This window comes from Ciconia boyciana, chromosome 1 (genome assembly GCF_034638445.1).
Source record: "Ciconia boyciana chromosome 1, ASM3463844v1, whole genome shotgun sequence".
In the NCBI taxonomy this organism is placed as follows: Eukaryota; Metazoa; Chordata; class Aves; order Ciconiiformes; family Ciconiidae; genus Ciconia; species Ciconia boyciana.
In genome coordinates, this window is record NC_132934.1 from 197,120,818 (window position 1) to 197,143,868 (window position 23,051).

The 23,051-nt window shown below is 52.5% G+C and overlaps 1 protein-coding gene across 1 annotated transcript; it reads right to left on the reverse strand.

The window, feature by feature from the left end:
* Positions 1-4,276: 4,276 nt before the first annotated feature.
* On the reverse strand, positions 4,277-8,543 carry PDX1 (pancreatic and duodenal homeobox 1). The gene is made up of 2 exons (XM_072857571.1): positions 8,147-8,543; positions 4,277-4,665 (listed from the first exon to the last, which is right to left on the reverse strand). Exons 1-2 carry the CDS (start codon positions 8,541-8,543, stop codon positions 4,277-4,279), a joined length of 786 nt encoding a protein of 261 aa, XP_072713672.1.
* Positions 8,544-23,051: the final 14,508 nt, after the last annotated feature.

Sequence of the window (23,051 nt, forward strand, 5' to 3'; positions counted from 1 at the left end):
AGCCAGATATGTTCCTGACTGCTATAAAAACATCCTTGAAGATCTGGTCATTCTTATCCCCGTCCGGGGTAGAAGAAAGCAGGGAGGGAACTGCCTTTCTGACTCACAGTTTATTGGAAGCCATGTGTGTGCGTGCATGTGTATGGGTTGCCTACACTTCTGTGAAAACCTCTCATAAGAACAACCCTATAACCCGTCAGGAGTGAAGGGAGCACAATGACATTTCTTTCTACTCCCAAAGTAAGCCTTGAAACACAACACTTAACTCCCAGCCAACTCTGCCTCGTGCGGAGGCCAGATTGTAAAGTGCATTGCCCAGCCCGACAGACCCTGCTTTGGTGGTCGTTGCAGGGCTGGCATCCCACCCCTGGTTGCACTTCAAAGCACTGAAGCCTTCCCGAGCAATGTTTCTTCTCTCAGCCTGCAACATCTCTCCTCAGCCGTGGTCATGGCAGCAGCAGCAACCGCAGCGTGGGAGATAGCAGGCTTCAGTGTCAGACTGGAAAGACTTTCACACCTTAGGTTAAATCATTACTTTCAGAATTGATTTATGGGCATAATTACTCATATATGGAGGGATTTTCAGGCAAATGTGTGGGTTTGTAATAGAGGAGACAAGCACAGTCTCCCAATCCTACCTTTCATATGGCCATCCCTGAGGGGTCCTGGGACATGGTCCTGTATGTGGGAGGTAAAGCAGGGGTTAGCACGGGTGGTGCCTGAGCTCCTGTTTCCCTTCCCCAGCCTCAGCCAAAGCATGGTGGTGGCGTGGCCCCAACAGGGGCTGCTGGATGCAGCTTCTCAGACAGCAGCAAGCCAACAACCATTCTGTGGCAGGCTCTGGCCTGTGTGTGACAGCAGCCCCCAGCTCCTGGCCAGGGTTTGCCTAGCTGTGTGCCGTTCACGTTAGATGCTCAGCCCCACTTGGAGAAAGAAGAGTGCATTAAATATTTCCTCTCTTGTGGTCCTTCATGTAATAACAGTCAATATCTTGGTAGCACAGAAGCAGAGAAGAAAGCTTTCACTGCAGTATTGAGGGATGTATCTGAGCAAAGCAGGAGCAGTAAAGGTGTTTCCTGTCCAAAGCTGCAGCAAGACCTGCAGCCTCACTGTCTTCCCCTGGAGCCATAGGTAGAACTGACGTCTCCATCCACAGCACAGTTTCTGGTGCTGTGGGTGCCCCTGCCAGGTGCACCCGGGGAGGGGCAGATCGCCTTGAATCCTGCTCAGCTTTTCTTTAAAATAATTAACACTGAATACATATGATTCTTGAGGACATACCTCTCCCACACATGCCTAAAGGACTTGAGTATTGCCTGAGAAGGAAATAAAAAGACATCTCACACTTTTAATCTCTTGCCTAATTTTTCAGGATTTTTAGAATGTCTTGTGGAAACCCTATCCTAGGGTTAAAGGTGATTAAATATAAATTATGAAATATTTAATAATATAAATTATGAACTATTTCATAAGGGGGGTGTCTGCTAGGAAAAATGGTTATGTCTGGACAACTGGTTTTGGTGAGATGACATGGCACAAGAACTCCAGCAGCCTTATATCTCTCCATGTCAGCCTTGCCTTTCCCCAGCACAGTGCAGGGCTGGCTGCTCTGCCAGGTGAAGGTTACTGTGAACCTTTACCTCTACAAGGTCCCAGAGCTGTCTTGATTCAGTTAATGCTAATTTTTCCATTGACGCAATTGTAAAAAGGATTAATATATATATATATATATAAAGGTGCTAGACCCATAAACTATGTCAATTCTTTGAAGAAAAAGACTTTATTCATTAAACCTAAATCATGCAGGTCTGATTCTACTTCCACTCATAAAAATACCTTGGCATTGTCGTCAAGCAATTAATATCAATTCTGCAACTTCTCAGTTTTTACAGCAGTGCATGGAGAAAATCGAAACTGAATGCATTCTGCTAGAGAAAGGACAGGCAAAATTTCAGCCACCGTGTACGCTGTTTACTCAGGGCAATGCGCTGTACGAATCTCAGCAGAAAACTGTGGTATTTTGTGTGATAGACATCCTTTCTGCAGCTAGATCTATTTTTATAGTGGCTCTGTAATTGCAATTTCAGTGCCAGACATTGTAAAAGGTACGTGGAAATTGTGCCACTGCATGTTTCCAGTGACAGGTTGATGCTAATAAATAGCGATGAGAAATGCTGAGGTTTAAAAATGGCTTTATGACCCCCAAAAGTTTGAGAAATGTTACTTTAATTAATACGGTGCTTTGCTTAAGCAGAACAGCTTTATTTGAATTTTGCTCGTATAATCATTAGTAAAGTTCTCACTCATTGACTGCGTTTTGATGAATAAGGATATACAGGCTCAGATGATAAATTTCTCAGGCAACTTGCAGGAAAAATTACCAGAAATGTCCCTGTTTGCACACACATCTTAATGCCCCCAAAGGAAAGAAAAACAATAGACGAATTACACCTTCAGCTCAAGTCTCCTCCTTACTGTTAAAAGTCTCATGTAAGATGGAAAAAACCCAAAGAGCTGTGGCAAGCTACTTCCTCTCCCCCACGCTTTCAGCCGAGGGACTGGGAATATCTTCTGGCCAGGGTGGGACAGGCACTCCCCCTCCTCCTCCTCCTTTTCCTCCTTCCCCTCCTCTTCCTCCTACCATGGCACTCCCGGACCCGCAGCGCGGGGGGGACTCTGGCGGTCCCCGAGGGATGTTCGAGGGGTTGCTGCTGCCGGGGCAGGTCTGGAGCCTCCCCATCGAGGAGAGGAGGCAGATCCGCCTGACCCGCAGCAAACCCGGGCAGCTCCTGCTTCCTTCCAGCCTCTATTTTCTGTTTCTAGTTTGGGTGTAATTTTTTCCCCAGCTAGTCGACGCTCTTGGAGGCGGTCGCTGGAACAGCTCGTTTCCCTGGTACAAAATGCCTGTTCCCGCCGTTGTCGCGACGGGGAAGGTGTCTCTGGCAACAGACGGGCAGCGGCTGAAGAGGAGGCAGGCTGGGCCGGGGACGGCCGGCGGCGCAGACCCCGCTGCCCGGTTCCCGCAGGGAAGCCCCGGCCAGCCCCTCGCCCCGCTCCATCCCGGAGGAGCCAGGCTCTCCCGCATGCCGGGCCGGGCCGAAAAATAACGCCTGAAAAAAGGCAGCGGCGCCCGGCAGCGCCTGGGGAAGCAACCGGCCCCGAAACTCTGCCGAGATGTACAGCCAGGTCTGCAGAGAAAAATCCACGCCGGGCCGGGAGCTTGTGCTGCAGGGAGGGTTCTTCTCTCCGAGGCAGGGTCCGAGCTTGCGGGAGAGGAGGAAGAGAGGCAGGAGCTTTTCCCCAAAAGAAAATGTCCCTGGGACCAGCCCTACCCCCCCAGACACGTCCCCCTCTCGGCTCGCAGCCCGATCCGCCTCTGCCCGCTGGCCGGAGATCACCCGCGGATTTTCTGCCGCATCCCCGGGCTCGCACCCGCCCCTCGGGCAGGCGAGCGCAGCCTGCGCGCCGCGGGGCCCCGACGGCCGCGGAGCCGCTGGCGGAGCCCGGAGGAGGGTCTGGCTAGCTGTGCCGGTCATCGGGAGCCGGTCACGGGGGGGAGAAATCCTGCCCGCAGGACACTCGGGCTTTTTTTTTTTTCTTCTTCTTTTTTTCCTTTCTTTTTTTCTTCTTTTCCCAAAGGCAAAAGAAAACGGAACAAAACAGGTTCCAGTTTCCAAAGAAGTGAGTAATAGTCTTGGGGGAGTCCTGGGTAGAGCCGATGCCACGGGGCCTCTGGAAGGGAGGGGGACGGCGGGGTGCCAGCCCCGGCAAGGTCTGGGATGCTCGGCTCCGCGTCCGCGCTTGTGCAGCCCCGGGTACGGCGGGACCCGCGCCCCGACCGGGCAGCCGTCCGCGGTAAGGCGGCGTGCGCTCGCTTCTCCTCCGCTTTCCAGACCGCTCCGTGCACCCAGGGTTGCACACACCGTCGGCGGCCGAGGTCTGCCTTCCCCGAGGGAAGCTGCACCGGAGGGCCCGCTGCGGCGCGGGGTGCCCGGGGGGAGCGGGGCCGGGTTCACCGCCGTCCCGGCGGCTCGCTGCGGCCTCCTTTGGCCCCACGGCCAGCAGCGAGCCTCCCCTTGCTGCAGCCAGACACCTTTCATTTAATTTTCTCAGGACGGGAGTTTCGGAGGGGAGGCACCGAGTTTCCCCGGGGGAAGGCGAGCGAGGGTCGGCCACGGCACGGCACGGCACGGCGGCGGGGAGCCGGCGCCGTCCTCTCGGCCCTCTCCCCGGCCCCATCTGCTTCCTCGGCCCGGGGCGTGGGGCTCCCCGCGGCTCACCGAGAGTCCTGCTGCCTTCTGGGGGCGAGGCTGGGGGCGAGCAGGTCCCTGGAGGCCCCCGAGGGCAGGTTGCCCGGGGGGCACGGCTGGAGATCCTCCTTGCCCTGCAGCTCCCCGGAGGACACCACACAGTCTTGCTCGGGGTCGTTGCTGTTACCCGCCCCTCGCTTTTTGTCCTCTTCCTTCTTCCACTTCATCCGCCGGTTCTGGAACCAGATCTTGATGTGTCTCTCGGTCAAGTTCAACATGACTGCCAGCTCCACCCGCCGCGGCCTGGAGATGTACTTGTTGAAGAGGAACTCCTTCTCCAGCTCCAGCAGCTGCGCCCGGGTGTAGGCCGTCCTCGTCCGCTTGTTCTCCTCCTGCTCCACCACGTAGGACCCCCCTGGAGAGAAGGGAGAGTCAGCCCCGGCCTGCCCGGCCGCCCCCGCGGGCTGCGGGGACCTGCGCGGGGGGAAGCAAGGGGGTGAGGGGCGGCCTCGGGGAGCCCCCCCGGCCGGGCACAGCGAGGCGGTGCTGGTGGCGGCTGTGAGGACCGCTGCTGTTTTATTTTATAACAATTTAAGATTTTTTATAATAATTTGGTCGATGTTTTCAGGGGAGCGCCGTCCCTCGAGCTGGGGGAGACGCTCAAGGGCCACCGTTTGCGCGTCGCCGAAAGCTCCGAAGGATCCAGGGCCTGGCGATTGCTCTGATTCGCGTAAAAAAGGGGAAAGGAGAAAAACTCCCAAAAAAAACGAAACAGAAAAAAAACCCCAAATAACAAACCAACAAAAAAATCAAAGCGATAACAAGAAAAAAAATTGTTTTTCTTGTGTGACACGCACGCACAAGCAACCAAACAAAACATAATTAAAAAAAAAATTAAAATAGCTCTCCGGTAAACGACGCGGAGGAGAAGCCGTCCCGCCAGAGGAGGGCCCGCAGGCCGCGGGCGTGGGGTCCCGGGCAGGGCGGGCGGCTCTCCCCGACGGGGCCTCGGATGGGGCCTTCGGCCTTTGCGCAAGCCGCGAAGAGGTGGGGGAAATCTCAGGGAACAGGAGGTTGAGGGCCGCGGGGGTCTCCCGGGACCTCGCCTCCGAGCAGCCCTGGGCCCACGGAGGCTTTGGCCCTTTGCCGGCCGCCGGGACCCCCGCGGGAGGCAACGGGGCCGGCGCCAGCGCGGCTGCCGGGCCGGGAGCGGGAGCAGGGCCGGAGCGGGGTGCCGCGCAGCCCCTCCGTTTCGGCAGGTCGGTGAAACCCTGGATGGATTTCTCGTTCGCGGAAACAGCGGCAGCAGCGGAATCGCCATTCCCGGCGCGGCCGCCGCCGTCCTGCGTGGGCGCTGGGGCGCGGGTGGTGCCGGCGGCGGCAGCGAGAGGGGCCGGGGATGAGCACTGCAACTCACGGCCGCTATTGCCAGGGCCGGGAGCCCGGCTGGGTGCGCCTGGGGGCGACGGCGCCTGTGGGGCACGGTGGTTTGGGCAGCCGGGCTGAACCAGCCACTTCCACAGAGAGCTACGCGGGGTCTCCCGCCTCTCACCTCCTCCCGCGACTTTATATACATATGAACCTATGTATACACACCTATGTGTATACTTGTATTTTAAAATATATATAAAAAATACAGGTATATACATAAAATGTGTATAAATAGGAACCTATGTATATACACCTATGTGTATACACATATTTTAAAATATATATTAAAAATACATGTATATACATAAAACGTTCATAAATAGGAACCTATGTATATACACCTATGTGTGTACATATATTCCAAAATATATATTAAAAATACAGGTATATGCTTAAAATGTTCATAAAGATAAACCTATGTATATACACCTATGTGTATACATATATTCTACAATATATATTAAAAATACAGGTATATACATAAAATCTTCATAAAGATAAACGTATATATATACGCCTACGTATACCTATATTAGAATATATATTAAAAATATATGTATACGCATGACATGTTTGTAAATATAAACCTATGTATATGCTCGTACGTGTGTGTATGGATCTGAAAAAATTCTTCTGTTACGGTAAAGTAAGCTAGTGCTGCCGGAGGCGGCACACGGTGGGTCTGCCGGAGGGCCGCGGCCGGCCGGGCCCCGGGGCTCCCCGGGCCGCGTTCCCCGCCGTGCCCTGCCCGCGGGACGGGGCGAGTCCCGGGACGCGGCCAGCAGCCCCCGGGCAGGCGGCCACCCCGGGCGCGGAGCGGGGCTCGGCGAGCGGCACCGGGCCGGGCTCGGTCGCGGCCTCGCTGGGCGCCTTTTCCCGGCAATAACAACGCAAAGCCCCGCAGAATCCACGGGCGCCTAAATCCCAAGGGTTTCCCTAAAAAGCAAACCCTGGGCTCTATAGTTTGCAATGCGTGCCGCGCAGGTACAGCGGGCTTCGGCTACGAGCCTGGTGCCGGCGGCCGGCGCAGCGCCGTGCCCCGCTCGCTGCCGGCGTGCGCCCTGCACCCGCCGTGGGGACAGCCCGGGCGTGCGTGTGCTTGCACACGCGTCCCACGCACCGGGTACAGCTGCGGCACAGCCCTGGCCTGGACCTCCCGGGAGAGCTGGGAAGAGCAGGGAAGAGTTTTCGGCTTTTACGGGAAAAGTTTCGTTTTGCTTCTGGGTTTTGTCAGTCCTCGGGTACAGGAGACAGAAAAATAGGGGTAGTTTGAGAGTTTGGCTTTATCTTTTTTCTTTCTTTCTTTTTTTCTTCCCCAGATTCATTCAACCCAAAGAAACGATCCCATTATCTGCCCCCCGCCCCCGGCACAATCTCTGCCGCCGTGTCCGCGGCGTGGGGCAGCGCTCCTCTCCCCTGCCCGGCGGATGCGTCTCCGTGGGGACTGGGGACCGGGGACCGCCGCCTCTCCTTCTCCCCGCCTCGGTCTGCCCCATGCAATCCCCAAACTATTTCACGGTGATTTTAATACTCCAGTCCTTTTTTCAACTGTCTATTTGAACAAAGCCATTAATATAATATTTGCCGTATAGGCGTGACAAAGGCGCAGGACACGATAACATTGTGCAGGCAGAGACAAAAATATTGTTGGGCAGCGGAACTTTCTGCCTAGATAGAGTTTCTTCCCCTCGCTGGCAGCTCTGTGGCGTTTGTGCATTGTTTCCCCTGCCCTGGGTTTTCACTTGGAAAGGTCCAATTGCGGCTAAAACCCGCCGGGGAAGCAGGAGGGGGTGGGATAGAGGGGCCGGGAGGGGAGGCGGGCTCTGCCGCCCGGGCGCCGGGGAGAGCCGGGGGGCAGCGGAGAGGGGCAAGGCGGCTGCCCCGGGCTGGCGGCGGCGGCGGCTCCGCGGTCCGCGCAGGGACGCGGGCGGCCGTGCCGGGCCGTGCCTTTCCCTCGCAGCCCTGCCTGCCGCTTCCCCGCGCGCTCCACCCCGCGGGTGTCTCCGCGCCCCCGGCCTCGCCCTGCGCGGTCCCGGCCCCACGCGGAGCCCACCGCGCCCGCGGAGCGGCCGCACCGCGGAGACCCCCTGCTCGGCGGGGCGGCGGCGCCCGGGAGGCGTTTGCACGTCGCCCCGACTTGTCGACAATTAGTTAATTGCTGAAAAATAATTCGTTAATAATTGCTCAGGGCTTGGGCAGCGCGGGGCGCGGCGAGCCCGCCGGCGGGGACCGGCGGGCTCCCACCCCGGCATTCGACCCGACGGTAGCAGCCCCACAGCAGCTGGTCTTGGGAGGCTGGCGGGGGGGAAGGAGCGTCCCGGGGAAGCGACCCTCCCGCCGGCCCCTCGGGACCTCTCCGAGCTACACCCGAGCGGCGGGGGCAGGGCCGGTGCCGAGAAGGTTTCCCGCCCGCCGAGAGCGAGAGAAGCGGCGGGGCAGCGGCAGGGGGAGGCGGCGGCGCTTACCGGTCCACTGTCCCTTCCAGGCGTGCGATTTGGTGGACTTCATCCAGGCGAAAGGCACCTGCACTCGGGGCTCCTCTATCGCCCCCGTGTCCGCCCCGTCTGCGAAAGGCAGCGCGTCCTGGTGGGGAGGAGGAAGATGAGGGTGGTGGTGGTGATGGTGATGAAGGTGGGAGACCCCGGCATCCTCTGTGATGGGGGGCACCTCGTAAGGTGAAATGTCTGGCGGGCTGCCTTGCTCGAGAGCCCCTAAGGCGCTGGGGTAAGGCGTCTGCTGCTGCCTGCCCATGTACAGGCAGGCGGGGGGGCTGGGGTTGTAATCCTGCGCCTGGGCTCTCTGAAACGCACACGGCTCCTTGTAGAGCTGCGCCGAGGCGTAATACTGCTCCTCGGTGTTCATGGCGAGCGGGGCCGGGGGGGTCTCGCAGCTTAGGGACACATAGGGCTGCTCCCGCTCCCGGCGCCCGGGATGCCTCTTTGACAGCTCGCCGCCCCGCCGGGCCCCGCCGCCCTGCCCGGCTCCCGCCGCCTCCCCATAGGCGCCGCTCCCCCACGTGAGCCCTCCCGCGGCCCTCCGGGGCGGGGCGCGACCCAGAGGAGGCCACCCGGGCTGGCCCCGGCCCCGCAACCCCCTTCCCCTTAGCCGGCCGCGTCCCGGGACCCCCCGACCCTGCCGCGGGGTGCCGCTCCCTGCTCTGGGGAGAGCAGCCCCGCGGCGGGGGGCTTGCGGGGCCGGGGAGGGGGGCGGGGGATTGCCCCGATGTGCGGGGCGCTCCGGGAGACGTGACCCCTAAACCCGCCTTTTTCCTCCCCGCCCCGCTGGCCCCGGGGCTGCTCATCCCCCAGCGCCCCCGGGCACGGCCGGGAGGGGAAAGCGCCCGGGGGTCCGGGGGGCGACACGGCTCCTGGAGGGGTTCGGCATCAGGGCACTTTCGGCTGCGGGGGCATCTCGGCCGGGGATGCGGGTGTCCGGGTACGGGCAGGGTGCCGCGGGGGGTCGCTCCCTCGGGGACACCCGTGTGCCGGAGCCCCGGGAGCAGGCAAGGACCGGCTTTCTGCCCGCTCCCCCCCTGCCCGGGGGGATGCGGCCGGTGGGGACCACAATGCTATCACCAGGGCGAGCGATAGGCAGCGGATTGTTTGCCCAAAGGGTAAATTTGGGAGCCTTCCCCGCGGCTTGGGCTGCAATGTGTTGACCCTCGGAGATAATCTGCTCCGAGCTGGTGCCGGTTGACTTGGTGACGAGGCTATGAGGAGGCGGAGAGCTACCGAAAGGGACAAAGATCATTCCCCTGCCTCCGCCGCTCTCGCCGGCTCGGGGGCAGGCACGCTTCTTACTTGCCCGGCCCGCCTCCTCTCACCGCCTCTTCCCCCGGCGCCTTCCCCCGGTACCGGGGCTCCGGCCGCCGCCGTCGGGGCGCGCACCCGCGGCTCCGTCCCGGGAGCAGCGCGGCGGGCCCGGGTGCGGGCGGCGCGGCTCGGCTCGGCTCGGCCCGGCCCGACTAAGCCCGGCCTGGCTCGGCTCGGCTTGGCCGGTGGCGATGGTACCTGGCTCCTGCGCCCGGTTCCGCGGGATGATAAACCCGCCCAGTCCATTACACTTAAAATGAGTTTCCGCTCTGAACCCACGCGGGTCCCCCATCTCTTAGAAAGCACACTGAGCCTTTGATTCAATATTGAGCCATTAAGCGATTGCTTTCCCAAGCCATTTAACAGCAGCTCTTATGGATAAATAAACAAAAAAGGCTGTAAACCAATTATAGTGCGGATAGTGAAAAAGTATTTTATTAGCGGGAATTACCGATAGACATCGCTGCTGCCCGGGCTCCCCCCGCCCGGCGCCCTCCCTCTCCATCCCCTGGCATGCCGGGCGGGGTGCGTGCCCTGCCCGGGGCTTGCAGCCGGTGCGCGGCCGGGGGGGATGCGCTGAGCCAGGCGAGCTCCCTTAGCGGTGGTGCCCCTCTGCTCAGCACCCACATGCCTCCCCGGAGGTCTCTTGCAGGCACGGTTGTCCTTCGATCCGGAGACTTCGGGTGCACCGACCGCAGCCCAGCACCCCCAGCCCCTTCCCCAGAGATCTGCTCCCTGGAGCATTTACAGCCCCGGGTTTTCCACGGAGAACTGGCGTGGGCAAACAAACGCGGGGCCATAAAACCCAGAGCAAATTGATTCATCTCCAGGGAGGACCATTACCCGGTGTCTTAATGCAGTCCTCTCTCTATAACGAACGTTTCTAAATAGAGCAAACACTTCCCCCTCCAAAGCAAATGAATTTCGTATAATTTAGAGCTAATTCTCTTTCATTCTGCCTGCGTGAGCAGGTGATAAGGGCACGCTTTGCCGTGCTAACAACACGGCAGCGAGCTGCAGTGCAGGACAAGGACCCGCCGGCTGTCCCGGCACTGGGGACCCCGGCCGGGCCCGGGGGGTGCTGATGTCCAGCAGCCAGGGGCCACAGGGTGGGAAGCTGAGCCCAGCCGGAGCCCGCGCCCAGGGATCACAGCCACCTGCCTCCTCCTCCTGGGATGCAGTCACTGAGATCTGGCTGAAGAGCCCCTCCACAGCTGTGGGCTCCCAGGCAAAGCCTCTGAGTCCCACCCCAGTGCCCACTTGGTCTGGGAAATGGGTGATGGAGGAGGCAGGAGGGAGTGATAGAAATGGTCCTGCTTGCCCCAGAACCAGGCTCTGCAGACATGGCTGTGTTGACTCAAGGCAAAGCTCCAGTGACCCCATACCCTCTCCCTGAATGATGTCCATACACATTCCCTTCGACAGTCACAGCAGGGTGTGCCTATGAGCTACCACACCCAGATCTTCTCCCAAACTCCCAGACTTTTCTGCTCCAGGGATTTCCTGAGCTGTGTGGATGTTATAATCCTCAGCTGATTCTTCCACATCTTAAGTGTCCCCTGAAACCTTATGTAAACCTTTTGCCTCCCACCACCTTGTGGCAAAGTGTTCCCCAGATTAACTGCTGCTGTGTGAGGCACTGCCACCCTTTGCTGATCTTGCACCTGGCTGCATCTACTCAGTCCAAATTCTCCAACTAGAAGAGCCTTGAGATGGGTGGGCATGAGGTAAGAAATTAAAAGTTGTGGCATTGCCTCTTTAGCTCATATGTGGACCCTCTGAGGCCAGCAGCACTTGAACACTTCAAATAGTGAGCCCAGGGACTCCTGCACACACATTGTCATCTCCCAGCTGGGAACTACCCCTGTCCTGACTCCCCAAGTCTGTGGTTTTGGCAGGCTTGGAGTGACAAGAAACTTGGCCATCCTCAGTCTATCGGTAACCACGCAAAGAAAAGACGGCTGATACAGACATGTTTATTCCCACTGATAAATGTACAACAGAATTTTAACCATTGAAAACAGAGAAAAGAAAAGTAAGGGACATGTTGCACACTAGAACAAATTAACAACGGGTCGGGTAGATTCTCCCTCACCTTAAAGCCTGGCTGGATGTATGCTGCAGTTCAGCTGGAGGTCCTGTACTTCACCTGTGGTAGGAAGTTTTTAGGGACCACAGAAGCCCCAAAAGATCTTGGGGATATTTATGGCTGCCATGTTTCAATCACCCAGCTTCATCCATGGAGCTGAGAGCTCACACTTCCAGCTCTGCATTGTGTCTGATTCATGAGCACGGTCCCACAACCAATAACACAGTCACAGTTCATGCTGAGAACAGCCCCAGTAGATCCAGGTTGTTTCCTCTAATGGCACTTTACGCCTTTGAGGTGACTTTTCTGGACTACTCAATGCTCTCGTTAAAGTTGCTGTGAGGATCTACTTAGAAGGTAAATCCTTATAGCCAGTCCGTTTTTCCATGAGATTAAACAAAAATGAATCCATGTGTCTGTATCAGTAATTGAAGGATGATGGTGATAGCAGCAATGCTAAGTAGCACAGGCAGGTTGTAATTATCTTCAACACAAGCGCAGGAATTCAGATATTCAAGTACCAGTAACAAATGTTTCAGGCACTCAGCTGTTGCCATCCTACAATAAGATCATGCAATAACCACACGGCAATACTTGGATTACCACATTAAATTCAAGAGTCTTTTAAGGACTTGTTAAGATTTGATCATATTCCTCTAGCTTGGTGTTTGCCTAACAGCGAAGAGGTCGTCTGTATGGTTAACTGTTAGTCTGTACTATATGAAGCCTAAAACTATATAATATAACATGAATGTGGCTGTGTGCCCAGTGGTTTGGAAAGCCAAGCCACATACCTAATGTTGTATCTATGTGGTTTTAAAATGTCTGCTAACATATAGAACATGCCACTTGAAATTCAATGGCATTTTCAATGATCTTACCTTTAAATGGTTAATTTAGGAGCATAATGTGAGTCACTGTATTTTGAAAGTCTTGTCCACTTCTTCCCCAGTAGTGTCTGACAGACATCACTGCAGGCTGCTGAGATCAGTGAAATGCAAAACCATCTGGATACAGTATTATTTTTTTTCCCTAGGAAAGCTGCAGGAGCATTTTGTTCACCTTTCAATGCAAATAATTTGTGAACCCCTACTCAATTAGTGCCCTTTCCCGTCATGAATGATGGTAGTTTCATCATTCCTCCCACCTCCCTGACTGCATAACTAGAGTATAAAATAGCAAGGAGCGTAGTTCAGTCACACTTCCTAATAGTGATCTGGTTTGATTTTCTGTGTCTGCATAATGTTTGATGAATTCTCAGTGCTCAACCGTGTTTTTGCAATCCACATTTAGACAGAAAAGAAGTATTGAAGGCGAGCGGAACATATTCAGAATAACCTCTTTTTCTCTCCCAGCCGTGCTCAAACCAACACAGGGAAACTGTATCCATGGCAAGGGCCGACGGTGGGAGAAGTTGACTGGGAAACAGAGCTTTCCCAGGGATTGATTTTTAACACCCACCCCCCCACGGCTGTATCTAGCAGAAAGGTAACCTTTCACAAAGCTGGTTAATAATCAATAACCATGTGAAAACAAAGCTGTCTTTCCCTCTTAGCACTAACGATAAAAACAAGAGCACGAACTATTCCACCTGCCTTAAAGTAACACGGGTTCATCAGATTTCTTTTTTTTTGGGCAAGAAGCTTTTTTGGTCTCTGGGAGATTCTGCATTAGCACATGGCAACTTCAGTTTGCTCTTCCCACCACGCATCAGCTCCTTCACACCGTAGGTGTGGGCCACATCTTGAACTGCAGGAAGACATGTTTACCTGAGCCATTTTGAATAAGACCTTGTCCAGGAAATATGTAGGAAAGTTGCCTTGGGAAAGGCTAAGAGTAGGAGAGGATCTTATATGCATAGTCTCTTTTTACACTTTCTCTTCAGCACCTTTTAATTTTCTTACCATCCCTCCCGATATTCATAATTTCATTTTCTGGTAGGAATATTGCCAATCACCAGGGAAGCAAAAATTAATTGCCTTGTAAGAAGAGCTGAGGAATCACTTTAAAACACTTTGAACTTTTCCACTGAAAACACAGCAATTTCATGTTGTCTGCCGCACACAACTTTCTGTTTTCCACTTCATGTTTGTTAGGATGATAGGAGTAGAAACATTTTTTTATATGTATATATATATATACATATATATACAGATAGCTACAGACAGAGGAATTCAGGGCAGAACTATAACCCAGAGAGAACTTCTCCTCAAATCCCTTGCCTGCTCAATTTTTCCCCTAGACCCCAGGCTCTTTGGGGCAGGGCAGGTTTTGGGCTCAGCCGGAGCCTGGCCACGCAGGTGGCACCTGGCAGTTCTCACCATAGCCCTCCCCTCCTGTTTGTCCATTGTAACTTTGCTGGACTGCAACCATTTGAGCTGAAATTTTCCATTCTGTATCTCCGCCTCTCACCAAACATGTGCGGAAACTTTCCTTAAAATTGTTTGGTCTGGTATGAAAGCAAAGCTGGGAAACGGTGACGCACTGGAGCTAGCTGTACGGGGAGGGTGTGGAGTCGCTGCCTCTGCAAGTCTCTGAAAACAAGAGCAACAGCTGTATGGCTGATCCCAAACTGGAGTAGAGGACTGGAATAGCTGACATCAGGAGACAGCATCCCTACACAGAATTTTCCTGCCCTGTTTTCTTCACTGCTGTGTTTCTTCGCTGGATTTAAGTACCTTAGAAGTCCTGCTGGGATGTTGTCACACAGTAATGTCCCTCCAGACCAATCTCTCTGCGCAAAGCTGCCTACATTTAGTCAAACTGAACTGCTGCATGCACACAGGCTCCACAGATACATCTTAAAACTTAGCAGCTAAGCCCTTTACAACTTCTTTCTACAGTGAGCAGATCCCTGCCCTGGGCCTAAGGACTGAATGAGAGCTCACTGCATTGCAGTTGTGGTATCGAGCCCAGGAGCTGAGAAGCTGCGAGATGTTCCTAACGCTCCGTCCTCCAGCCCTGGCCACTGTGGAGAAGGAAGATGATTTATGCAGAGGACACATAAGATGCTCACCCTTCAGAGGAAAGTGTTTGAAGGTCTAGGTGTGGGTGTGCTCCCAGCTCAGGTCTGGGTGAGACCTGGAGATACACCAGCCTGACCTTAGTCCCCTTCCCTGTCCCTGCCCACAAGGAGAAACACGGGTGTAGAGGCCAGGAGAGAAGGAGGCTGTGCTCTCACCAGCCCTCTGCCCAGGTGGGAAGCAGGACCTGGGCTGCACTGCCAGGTGCTCCAGCAGGTCCGACCAAAGGGAGATAATGTAACCTTGATGAATCTCTTGGGTTGAACTTCACAGAAAGTGTTCCCAGCTGCAAACACCTTGCTTTTCTGGGTGATTGGTCTGCAGCAGCTTGAGGAACTCCCAGGAGAAGGGGAAGCTTTTGGGGAGTCTGGTTGTGAACACCCAATGCCACAAGAACTGGGCTCTGGAAATGTCTTGACCCCTCCCAGTGCTGTCCGCATGGGCTTTTTCTGAGCTGGTGGGTCCAGTAGCAGTTCCGAGCACTTCAACTAGGCATTAAGAATTAGTGGAGCCTTTTTAACTTGATCTAACGTTGATTTCAGAAGGTATTTACACCGTTACACAATGATTGAAATCCATTTGAAAATCAGGGCACCAGATTTCATTCTCCCCTCTGTAAATGGATACCACATCATCCCTGGAGGTGCTGTGAACTCTCAGAGCCCACAGAGGCAAGTGCTAGGAAGGAGCCTGCGAGGAAACCCATGCCCCTGTCCTCTGAGCATGGGTGTAATAAAATCTGCAGTGAATAATTCTTGGACTCAAGGACCTCAGGAGGGAAAGTAGAACAAATGTAGAATTGGTTTAACTGGGCTTTGTCTATAACATGTTGTAAATAAGAGAAGAGTCTGGGGAAGGAACAGGAGGAGGGCAAGAGACAAAATGCCACCTCACAGAGTATGTAGACAGCAGCATCGATTGAAGCTGTTCAGTCAACTTCCTTGCTCGTATTTCCTTGCCTGTGTAATACACTGCAATGGGCCTATTTCTTATGTTCATCCAACAAGGGAAGAGAAATGTATCTACACCTTACATGTCCAATCAGTTATCAACACAGATTGAATTCTAAATATTTAAATAAAGATGTATTTTTTAAATTAAGAGACATCTGCCCTCTGAAAACTTTTTAGGATCTCTCATGTTTTAAAAAATGAAGGAAAAGAAGCTAGAATTTTCTCACAGATAATTCACAAACATAAAAGTAAGCAGAACCAATTAAACAATATGGATTGCTCATTCGCTGAGCTGCAATGACCACTGTTTTCCTTGTGTATATAAAATAATCTAAATATTTATTGTGCAGTGTAACATCTATCAGCCTGCTTATTTATTTATAATATAATGTTTCAAGTGCAATTTAGTCATGCCAAGGACCCATGTAGCCTCTAATGTTTCCACTTACCTGCAGCACTCCTCTGCTTGCCTTTCTTGCCCCTTGCCTTGCACTTGCCTTGCACTTGCCTTGCCTTCCCCCACTTTCTCTTTCACTTGCTTTCTCTTTCGCTTTCTCTTTCTCCATCATAATCTTCTTAATTGTATTTCCATCTAGTATTTCCCAGTCCCTTATTTATATATTTATTTCCCTTTGTATACGATTTCTGTTGGGTATTTATATATTTATATCTATATAACATTTGAAAGTTAAGTCCAGCTCAAGTTTGAAAAGCTGTGATTTAAACCCACAATTACATAGCAAACCAGAAAAAAAAATCAATATCTTTATGGAGTGATGATGAACTCTACACATATAATGGGTATAAATTTGCACATTTAACTGAAAGCTCAATTAGATTTTAATTCTCTTAACGATTCATGTAGGTTTTATCACTCCTTACCTCCACACTGGAAAGCACATTGTCAGTGCTTGAAATGATTTTATGTACCTAAACACCACCTGATTTAATGCATCAGCTGACAAGGACAAAGACATTGATTAAATGTCCTGCCTCAGGTGTCCAGAAGGCTGGAAAAGGCTGTCTCCTCAAAATAACCGGTGAAACTCCACCCAGTAATCATTAACTCAGTGTTTGGTCCAAGCCCTAGGAATAACAGGAGGCTTTAAAAAGCGGCAGTCAGAAAACACTCCGTGTGATTTAGGAGACTAACTGGTCTTGTCCTTTGAGGGAAAGTCGAACAGGAAGAGTCTCTCCCGGACGGTAAGGAATGCATTGGGCATTTGGACCTCGGAAGGGCACCTCTGGACTCGGCACTTAGAGTGCGGGTAGAGAGCCCAAGGGTGCATGATGAGAGCAGAAGTCCTTGCAGGGGGGATTGTAAGACAGTCGAGCTGGAGTAATATGGAAAGACAGAGAGAAGAAGAAATTCCAGTATGGTTACTCTCAGTTCATTTGAATTTGTAAAAGCCCTGGGCTGTCCTGTGCTGACTCTTGACACAGGTGGTGTCTGCACTGCCAAGGAACGGAATAATGCTTGAGCCAGCAGTGAAAGGCCCCCCTGGGTTTTAAACTTTTAAATGCCACTTGGTGGGCTTCAACAGAGCAACACCTAGCCAACAAGTTTCTAGTCAGGCGCGACCATTAGATCTTTTGATTTAAGGCTGTTCTCCTATATTGCATCTACAACAGTTTTTCACAGTCAATAAAATCCAGGTGACATTGCAGAAACCTTGGGGAGAGTAATTTCATCATAGCAACTGAAGGAAGTGAGACATCATGTTTTAGTTACAAAGCTTTCAGAAGCCCCACAGCCATCAGGGCCCTGTGGTCCCAACATGAGCTCAGCCTAGGAGACAACCTCCTCTCAGAATAACACACAGTCCAAAGACCCAGAGCAGACCAAGGTGGACAGAGGCTCAGGGGAAGGAAGGCACCTGCCCCAAGAAATAACCCCGGTGAAAGACGCCAGGTCTCCCATCCTTGGCTGGTGTCCTATGAAGAGATCACTGCCCCCCCGCGTTGTGGTTAGGAAACCTCCAATTGAATAAATGAGTGCTACAGTTGCCAAAATCAGCCTCTTAAACTAAATGATCCTCTTGTGAACCTCAAATGAAATCAACTACTTTAGTGCTCAACTCATTTGTGCAGCAGCACCGTTAATATGGTTGTCTAATTTATGGAGTAGCCAGGTTCTGGTTAACAGTGCAAGAGGGGGTAAGAAGGCAATTAGTGGTCTATTTTCTATGCACATTGGAGCAGAAACCTGTATATAAAGGAAGTTCTTCTGGCAGGCACAGCATGCTAAAAAGCTTTCACCTAAAATTATATAGCCTGACAAACAATATAAAAAAGTAGATTGCCCAATAAACAAATAACATATCAGCCATTTATACAAAACCATACTACTTAGACTCTTCAAGCTTGAAATGACTGTGTATTTTTTTCCCCATTAAAATGTTATGACGGTCTATGCATAAATTTTTTTAAATTCAGATTTGATGTCACTGTGTTTTCAAAGCATAGATGGATTTAACACTTTTCCCAAGATGAAGCATTAGCTCTAGGTGGACATGGAAACAGCTCCAAGGATCTCCTTCCCCTCTGGAGCCGTGATGTGCGGGGCCAGCAGCCTCCGGGGCTCTGGTGCCTTTGCAGGAGCCGAGCAGGAGCGATGTAAGGAATGTTGAAGGAAACACTCTCTTCTGGAGGTGAGGCCACACTGCAAACACCCTCTGTGCCCTTCCCTGTGGTTTCACCCAAGCTCATCATGCCTTTTTTATTGGGGTAAACTTAGGTGCTCTGTGAGCCCAGGGGAAGAGGGGTCCAAATTAGTATTCAGCAAAGCCAAAGTGCCCATTCTCCCTCTTGCCATCCAGTGGCTTGCACCTGCACCACGTGCTGCTTCCCACCTGAGCCACCCCTCTCAAAACCAGGCACAGGTCCCTCTGCCTCCATGTCCCTGCCTCGCCAGTACCTCCTTTTTTGCCCAGGGCTGTGCATGTTTCCAGTGTACAGCTGCAAAGATTTTAATCCCCCCTTGGTGGGAGCAGCAGGGCTGGGCTGAGGAGGGTGCTGGCTGCAGACCGCAAAGCTGCCTGTTTTTTCCATGAGTTTTTCCCTGTTGGGCAGGACCAGGCAGCCAGCCAAGCCCTTCAGAGACAACATCCGAGCCGTGCTCAGGAAAGGCAAAGGGCCTCTGCTAATTGCTGGCTCGACATGGGCACCAGGCAGATGGACGCAATGTGCTTAGCGCATGAGTCTTTACCTGCCACAAAGGGACCAGCTAACTCAGGCTTGGACATCTGTAGTTCTGTGAGCAAAATCCTACCTATGTGTCTTGTTTTAACTTTGTGTTATCTGTTAATGAAAAGGCACGGACAGCACACTCGTGCATTGGTGCTCACAGAGAAGGAAGAGGCGGTAAGTTGTGCCCAAAGCCCTTAATCCATTTCTAAACACTGCCATTATCGCAGCAATAGCCTGATACGAGCGTGACGTGCAAGGTGCATATTCTCCTGTTTCCTGCTTTGCACACTTGGGTGAGGTGCATATGTGGGTGTATCAAGCTACTCTTATGTCCCTCGCTCGCCTGCTTTCCACCTCACAGACACTCGGCGTGGTCCGGGGGAACCGAGCAAAACTCCTGCCTGCTCCTTGCAGAGGTCACGCCATGCCCAGCCAGACAGCACTAGCCTCTCTGCCATCTGAAGGCAGCATCTTCCTGGCAGCCACTGGCCAAATGTCCTGCCATCTTGCTGCTGGCATGTGTTAAACCCTCACTAAAGGTCTGTTTGTCAGCTGCTCTGTGGTCAGGGTATCACTGCCATGCATTCAGCCTATGAAGGCAAAGAGGGCTCTCATAAGCTAACGTTAAGCTCAACTATCCTTAGAGAACATTTAAATGCTTGGTGTAAGGTCAGACAAGTTCCCTGTGACATGTTGCTGTCCCACAAGTTTGCCATAAGCTCCCCTTCATGACCCACTGAGGCTTGGGTGAGGATACCCTTTGCAGGGGATGCATTTGTGTGCTACAGGAGATGCCTGCAGCCTCGCTGCAGCCTGTTCTGTGAAAATCAGCTGCTGTTTCAGACCCTCGCTTAGGTCACTGCCCCTGAGTAAACCACTGTATTCATTACATGGCAAACATCCCTATCCTCAGAGCTCACAGCTAATAACGCACCCGGTAGCTATCGATCTGGGGCAGCCTGGGACAGCCAGCTCCCAGCTGATAACAACTTCTCAGTTACTTTGATTTCTGTCACCGCTGTGTGGGAAGCTCTTCCCATGCTCCAGGATGCTTCTGAAAAACGCAATCCCCTGTCTGCACTAGCTGTCTGGCACCCAAACATCTGTCCACAGCTGGGCAATGCACGGAAACCACCACATGCAGTGGGTGTCTTCTCCGTGCCAGGAGTGAATGCCCTCTGGGAGTGCTGCTGCCTTACGGGATGACAGAAATCAGGGATGACATGCCTTGTGCCTCCTCCTAGACCTTGCCTGTGTCCTTCTGAAACAGCCAGGCAGCCACCAGCCACTGCACATCTCAAAGCACAGGTTCAGCCATGTGTCCCTGGCAGGAGAGGGTGGATGTGAGCAACATGCAGCCTTAAGGGTATCATCTCAACTAAAGAGGAAGGCAAAGAGCATTTCTGCCTACAGGGCTGGGGAAGACAGAGCTGTTTCTTGCCTCAGGAAATAACACAGAAGTTCACAGGTTGTCTAAAGTCAGTCAGGTCACCAAGGAACCTGGGCTTCTCCCAAAGACCCTTCCCCTGACCTTGGCACCTGCAGTATCTATGTGGCCAGGCAGAGAGGAGAAGGTCTCCTTCCATAGAGTTCCCTGCAGTTTCTCTGCGTGGACATGAGAAATACCAGCTGACATGCACAAGGACCAGGCACAAGTCCATTCTGCAGTGGAAAGATGTCCTTGGAGCAAGCTGATGCATCAGCCTTTGCTCCTGGACTTCTTTGAAGAGAAGGTTTTTTGTAGCTGGTTGGTTGGGTTTTTTCCCAAGCAGAAAAAGAACCTGGGCCAGGAGCCTGAGCTGATCACCTGCTGTGACCAGCCAGGTCAGGTCCTGTGCTTGTTGCCTCTGGGATGCACCATCAACCCAAGGCCTTGGGCTGAAGAGTGGTCTGAGCCTTTATTTCTCACCTACAGATGTTTCCTTGCACCCATTACAGTCAGCAGCAAGCAGAAGGCTCTTGTGCTCTCGCTCAGGCATAGCACAGTCTGATTCCCTGGTGCATGGCAGGAACGCACTGCTGGCAGCCTCTGCCTCTCACTGCTAGGGGCAGGGGCTGGCTCAGCCTGGGATGTCAGAGCTGGATGAAATCTCCTGGCTGCTCCCAGCAGAAAATGGTGTGTCCAAGATGCTCCTGGAGCAAGTCAAGGCTTCCTCTTTTCCACCTGCTTTCCCAGTGGAGGTTTGGCACTGTGTGCTGGGAAGATCTGTTATCGCAGCCCCTTGGAGGGGCAGATATCCTGTGTAAGTAGGTAGCCATCTCAGGTGCTGATTTTTAGCAGAGTCCCCCTGCTGACTTAGTGCATCAGTGAGCAGCTCTCTCCTCCATCACAGATAAGAAGGTAGCCCTTTAAAATCACCAGTGAGCAGGTTCCTGTTTGACAGGGACTACCAGAGCCATACCCTTAGGGCTTCTAGCATGGTCGGGGTTAGTGTGCACTGGGAAGGTGGTCCCTGGTTTCCTGAATCAGCTGTGATGCTGGGAACTACTTGGTGGCACATCTCCATGCTCAAAGTCACTCTGCTGCCCTAGAACTTTCGGTGACTGGGACAGCAAGGTGAACCTTGTTTTCAAGAGCAAAGAAAAGGTTTTGCTATAAGGCTTGGCAAATGTAATTTTGCAGACTATGAAGGCTTTTTTCTTTCCCCACATATAAATACAAGTTTTGCAAGTTGCGTGCAACTGTAATCAGTGATTATAGGTATGCTTTGCAAAGTGTTAAGTGAGTACAGAAGAGCAAAGATGGATGCATGAATTCAATGACACTTTTTAAAGAAGTTTCTGATATTAGGCATGGCGGGGGTCAGGGCTGCCCCTGACGAGTGGATCAGAAATCTCAGTTCAGGCTGTTAGGGTGAGCACACCAGGGTTGCCTGAGCTGAAGCTGTCACTGGTGGGGACAGAAGGTGTGACTAAGTGGGAACCTGGGTGAAGGTGACAGGAGGATGACCCTGGAGGTGTTATAGGAAAAAAGTTTGTAAGGCATTCAGTGACAGCAGGGAGACAAAAATCTCAAAGAAGGGCTGGAGATTTTTTGTTTTAACTCTAAATGAAGAACAAGGCTGAAAAACTGTGGGGGAGGTGTTTGTACAAAAATAATGGCTGACCCAGAGCCTGTTCTGGGACACAAAAAACACCTGTCCCTGGAGTGGGATTTGAGCTAAAATACTGTCCCGATAAATGGGGCTGCTGACTCAAACCCCTGCCGCCTGAGAAGGGTCTGACTCAGGTCCGCAACCATTGCTCTGCCCGTTGCATAGACGTTTTTGGGATTCTCATTTTTCCAGCAAAAACTGAGAACATCTCTTGGAAAAGGAATTGCTTTCCCTGAAATAGAGGCAAACATATTCCCCCAAAAATCCTAACCAGAACCCTGTTTTCAGTTGAAAAACAGTTTTGCCAGAGCATTTTGAGCAAGCCTTTGTGAGCTGGTCATGGTAATCACCCCTATCCCTGTCTGAGTACTGAGAGTTGCCTTACACCATGCTTAGACCTCACTGGCACCATTCTGAACAACAATAACTCGTATATATCAGTGCGCAGCAGCGATTTTGCTTTGAAACTCCAGAGGGAGAAGAAAACTAAGCTGAAAATGTAGATGCCAGAAGACTTCTTTTGCTAGTCATGACACAATGAAGTCTTCAGTAGCCTTCCGCTCTCCAGTGTTACATCCAACAGTTACCTGCAGATACTGTTTTAAGACAGAGGGACACATATATTTGATTTTTTCCTTTTGTCTGTTGCTACTGACATGTCAAGTCTATTAAAACCACATTCTCTTTCTTTGCATTTTGGGCAGGACTAACCATGCTGCTAGCTCCTGTTTCTTGGCGCTGGTGGGATTGTGAGGTAGTGAGTGACACTGACAGGTTAGCTTCCCTCTCCGTCTTTGCTGAAGTGTGTTGGGCTGTATACATTGGGTTGCTTCTGTTCTATCACTTTGAAAATGTCTCCTCCTAAAAATATAATTACATTTTCCCCAAAAAGACAACACCTACAGCTCTGAAGATGTAGGTTTTCCTTGTTCCTTGGAAATGTCATGTAGTGAAGCTTTGAAACAGCAAAAGAGGTAGCAAAATCTAGGCAAAATCCTGCAGTGTTTGAGTTCAGACTAATCAGAGAAAATGTTGGGACTTGGTGGTTTCTCAAATAATTTGAATCTCGACATCTCCAGTGGGCAGGATTCTGATCTGTGCTGTGCATTTTAGGTGACAGTGGAAGAGAAGAAACTCTCCAGTGGACGTAAGTCACTGCAGGCCTTTCATGTCTTCGGTAACACTTCAGAAGATGATTTGGCCCAGAAG

Excerpts from the sequence above, each read along its gene's own strand:
- PDX1 (XM_072857571.1), bottom strand. The coding sequence starts at position 8,543 with ATGAACACCGAGGAGCAGTATTACGCCTCGGCGCAGCTCTACAAGGAG. Across the intron at positions 4,666-8,146 it reads CTGGAAGGGACAGTGGACCG|GGGGGTCCTACGTGGTGGAG; the intron begins GTAAGCGCCGCC and ends CCTTCTCTCCAG.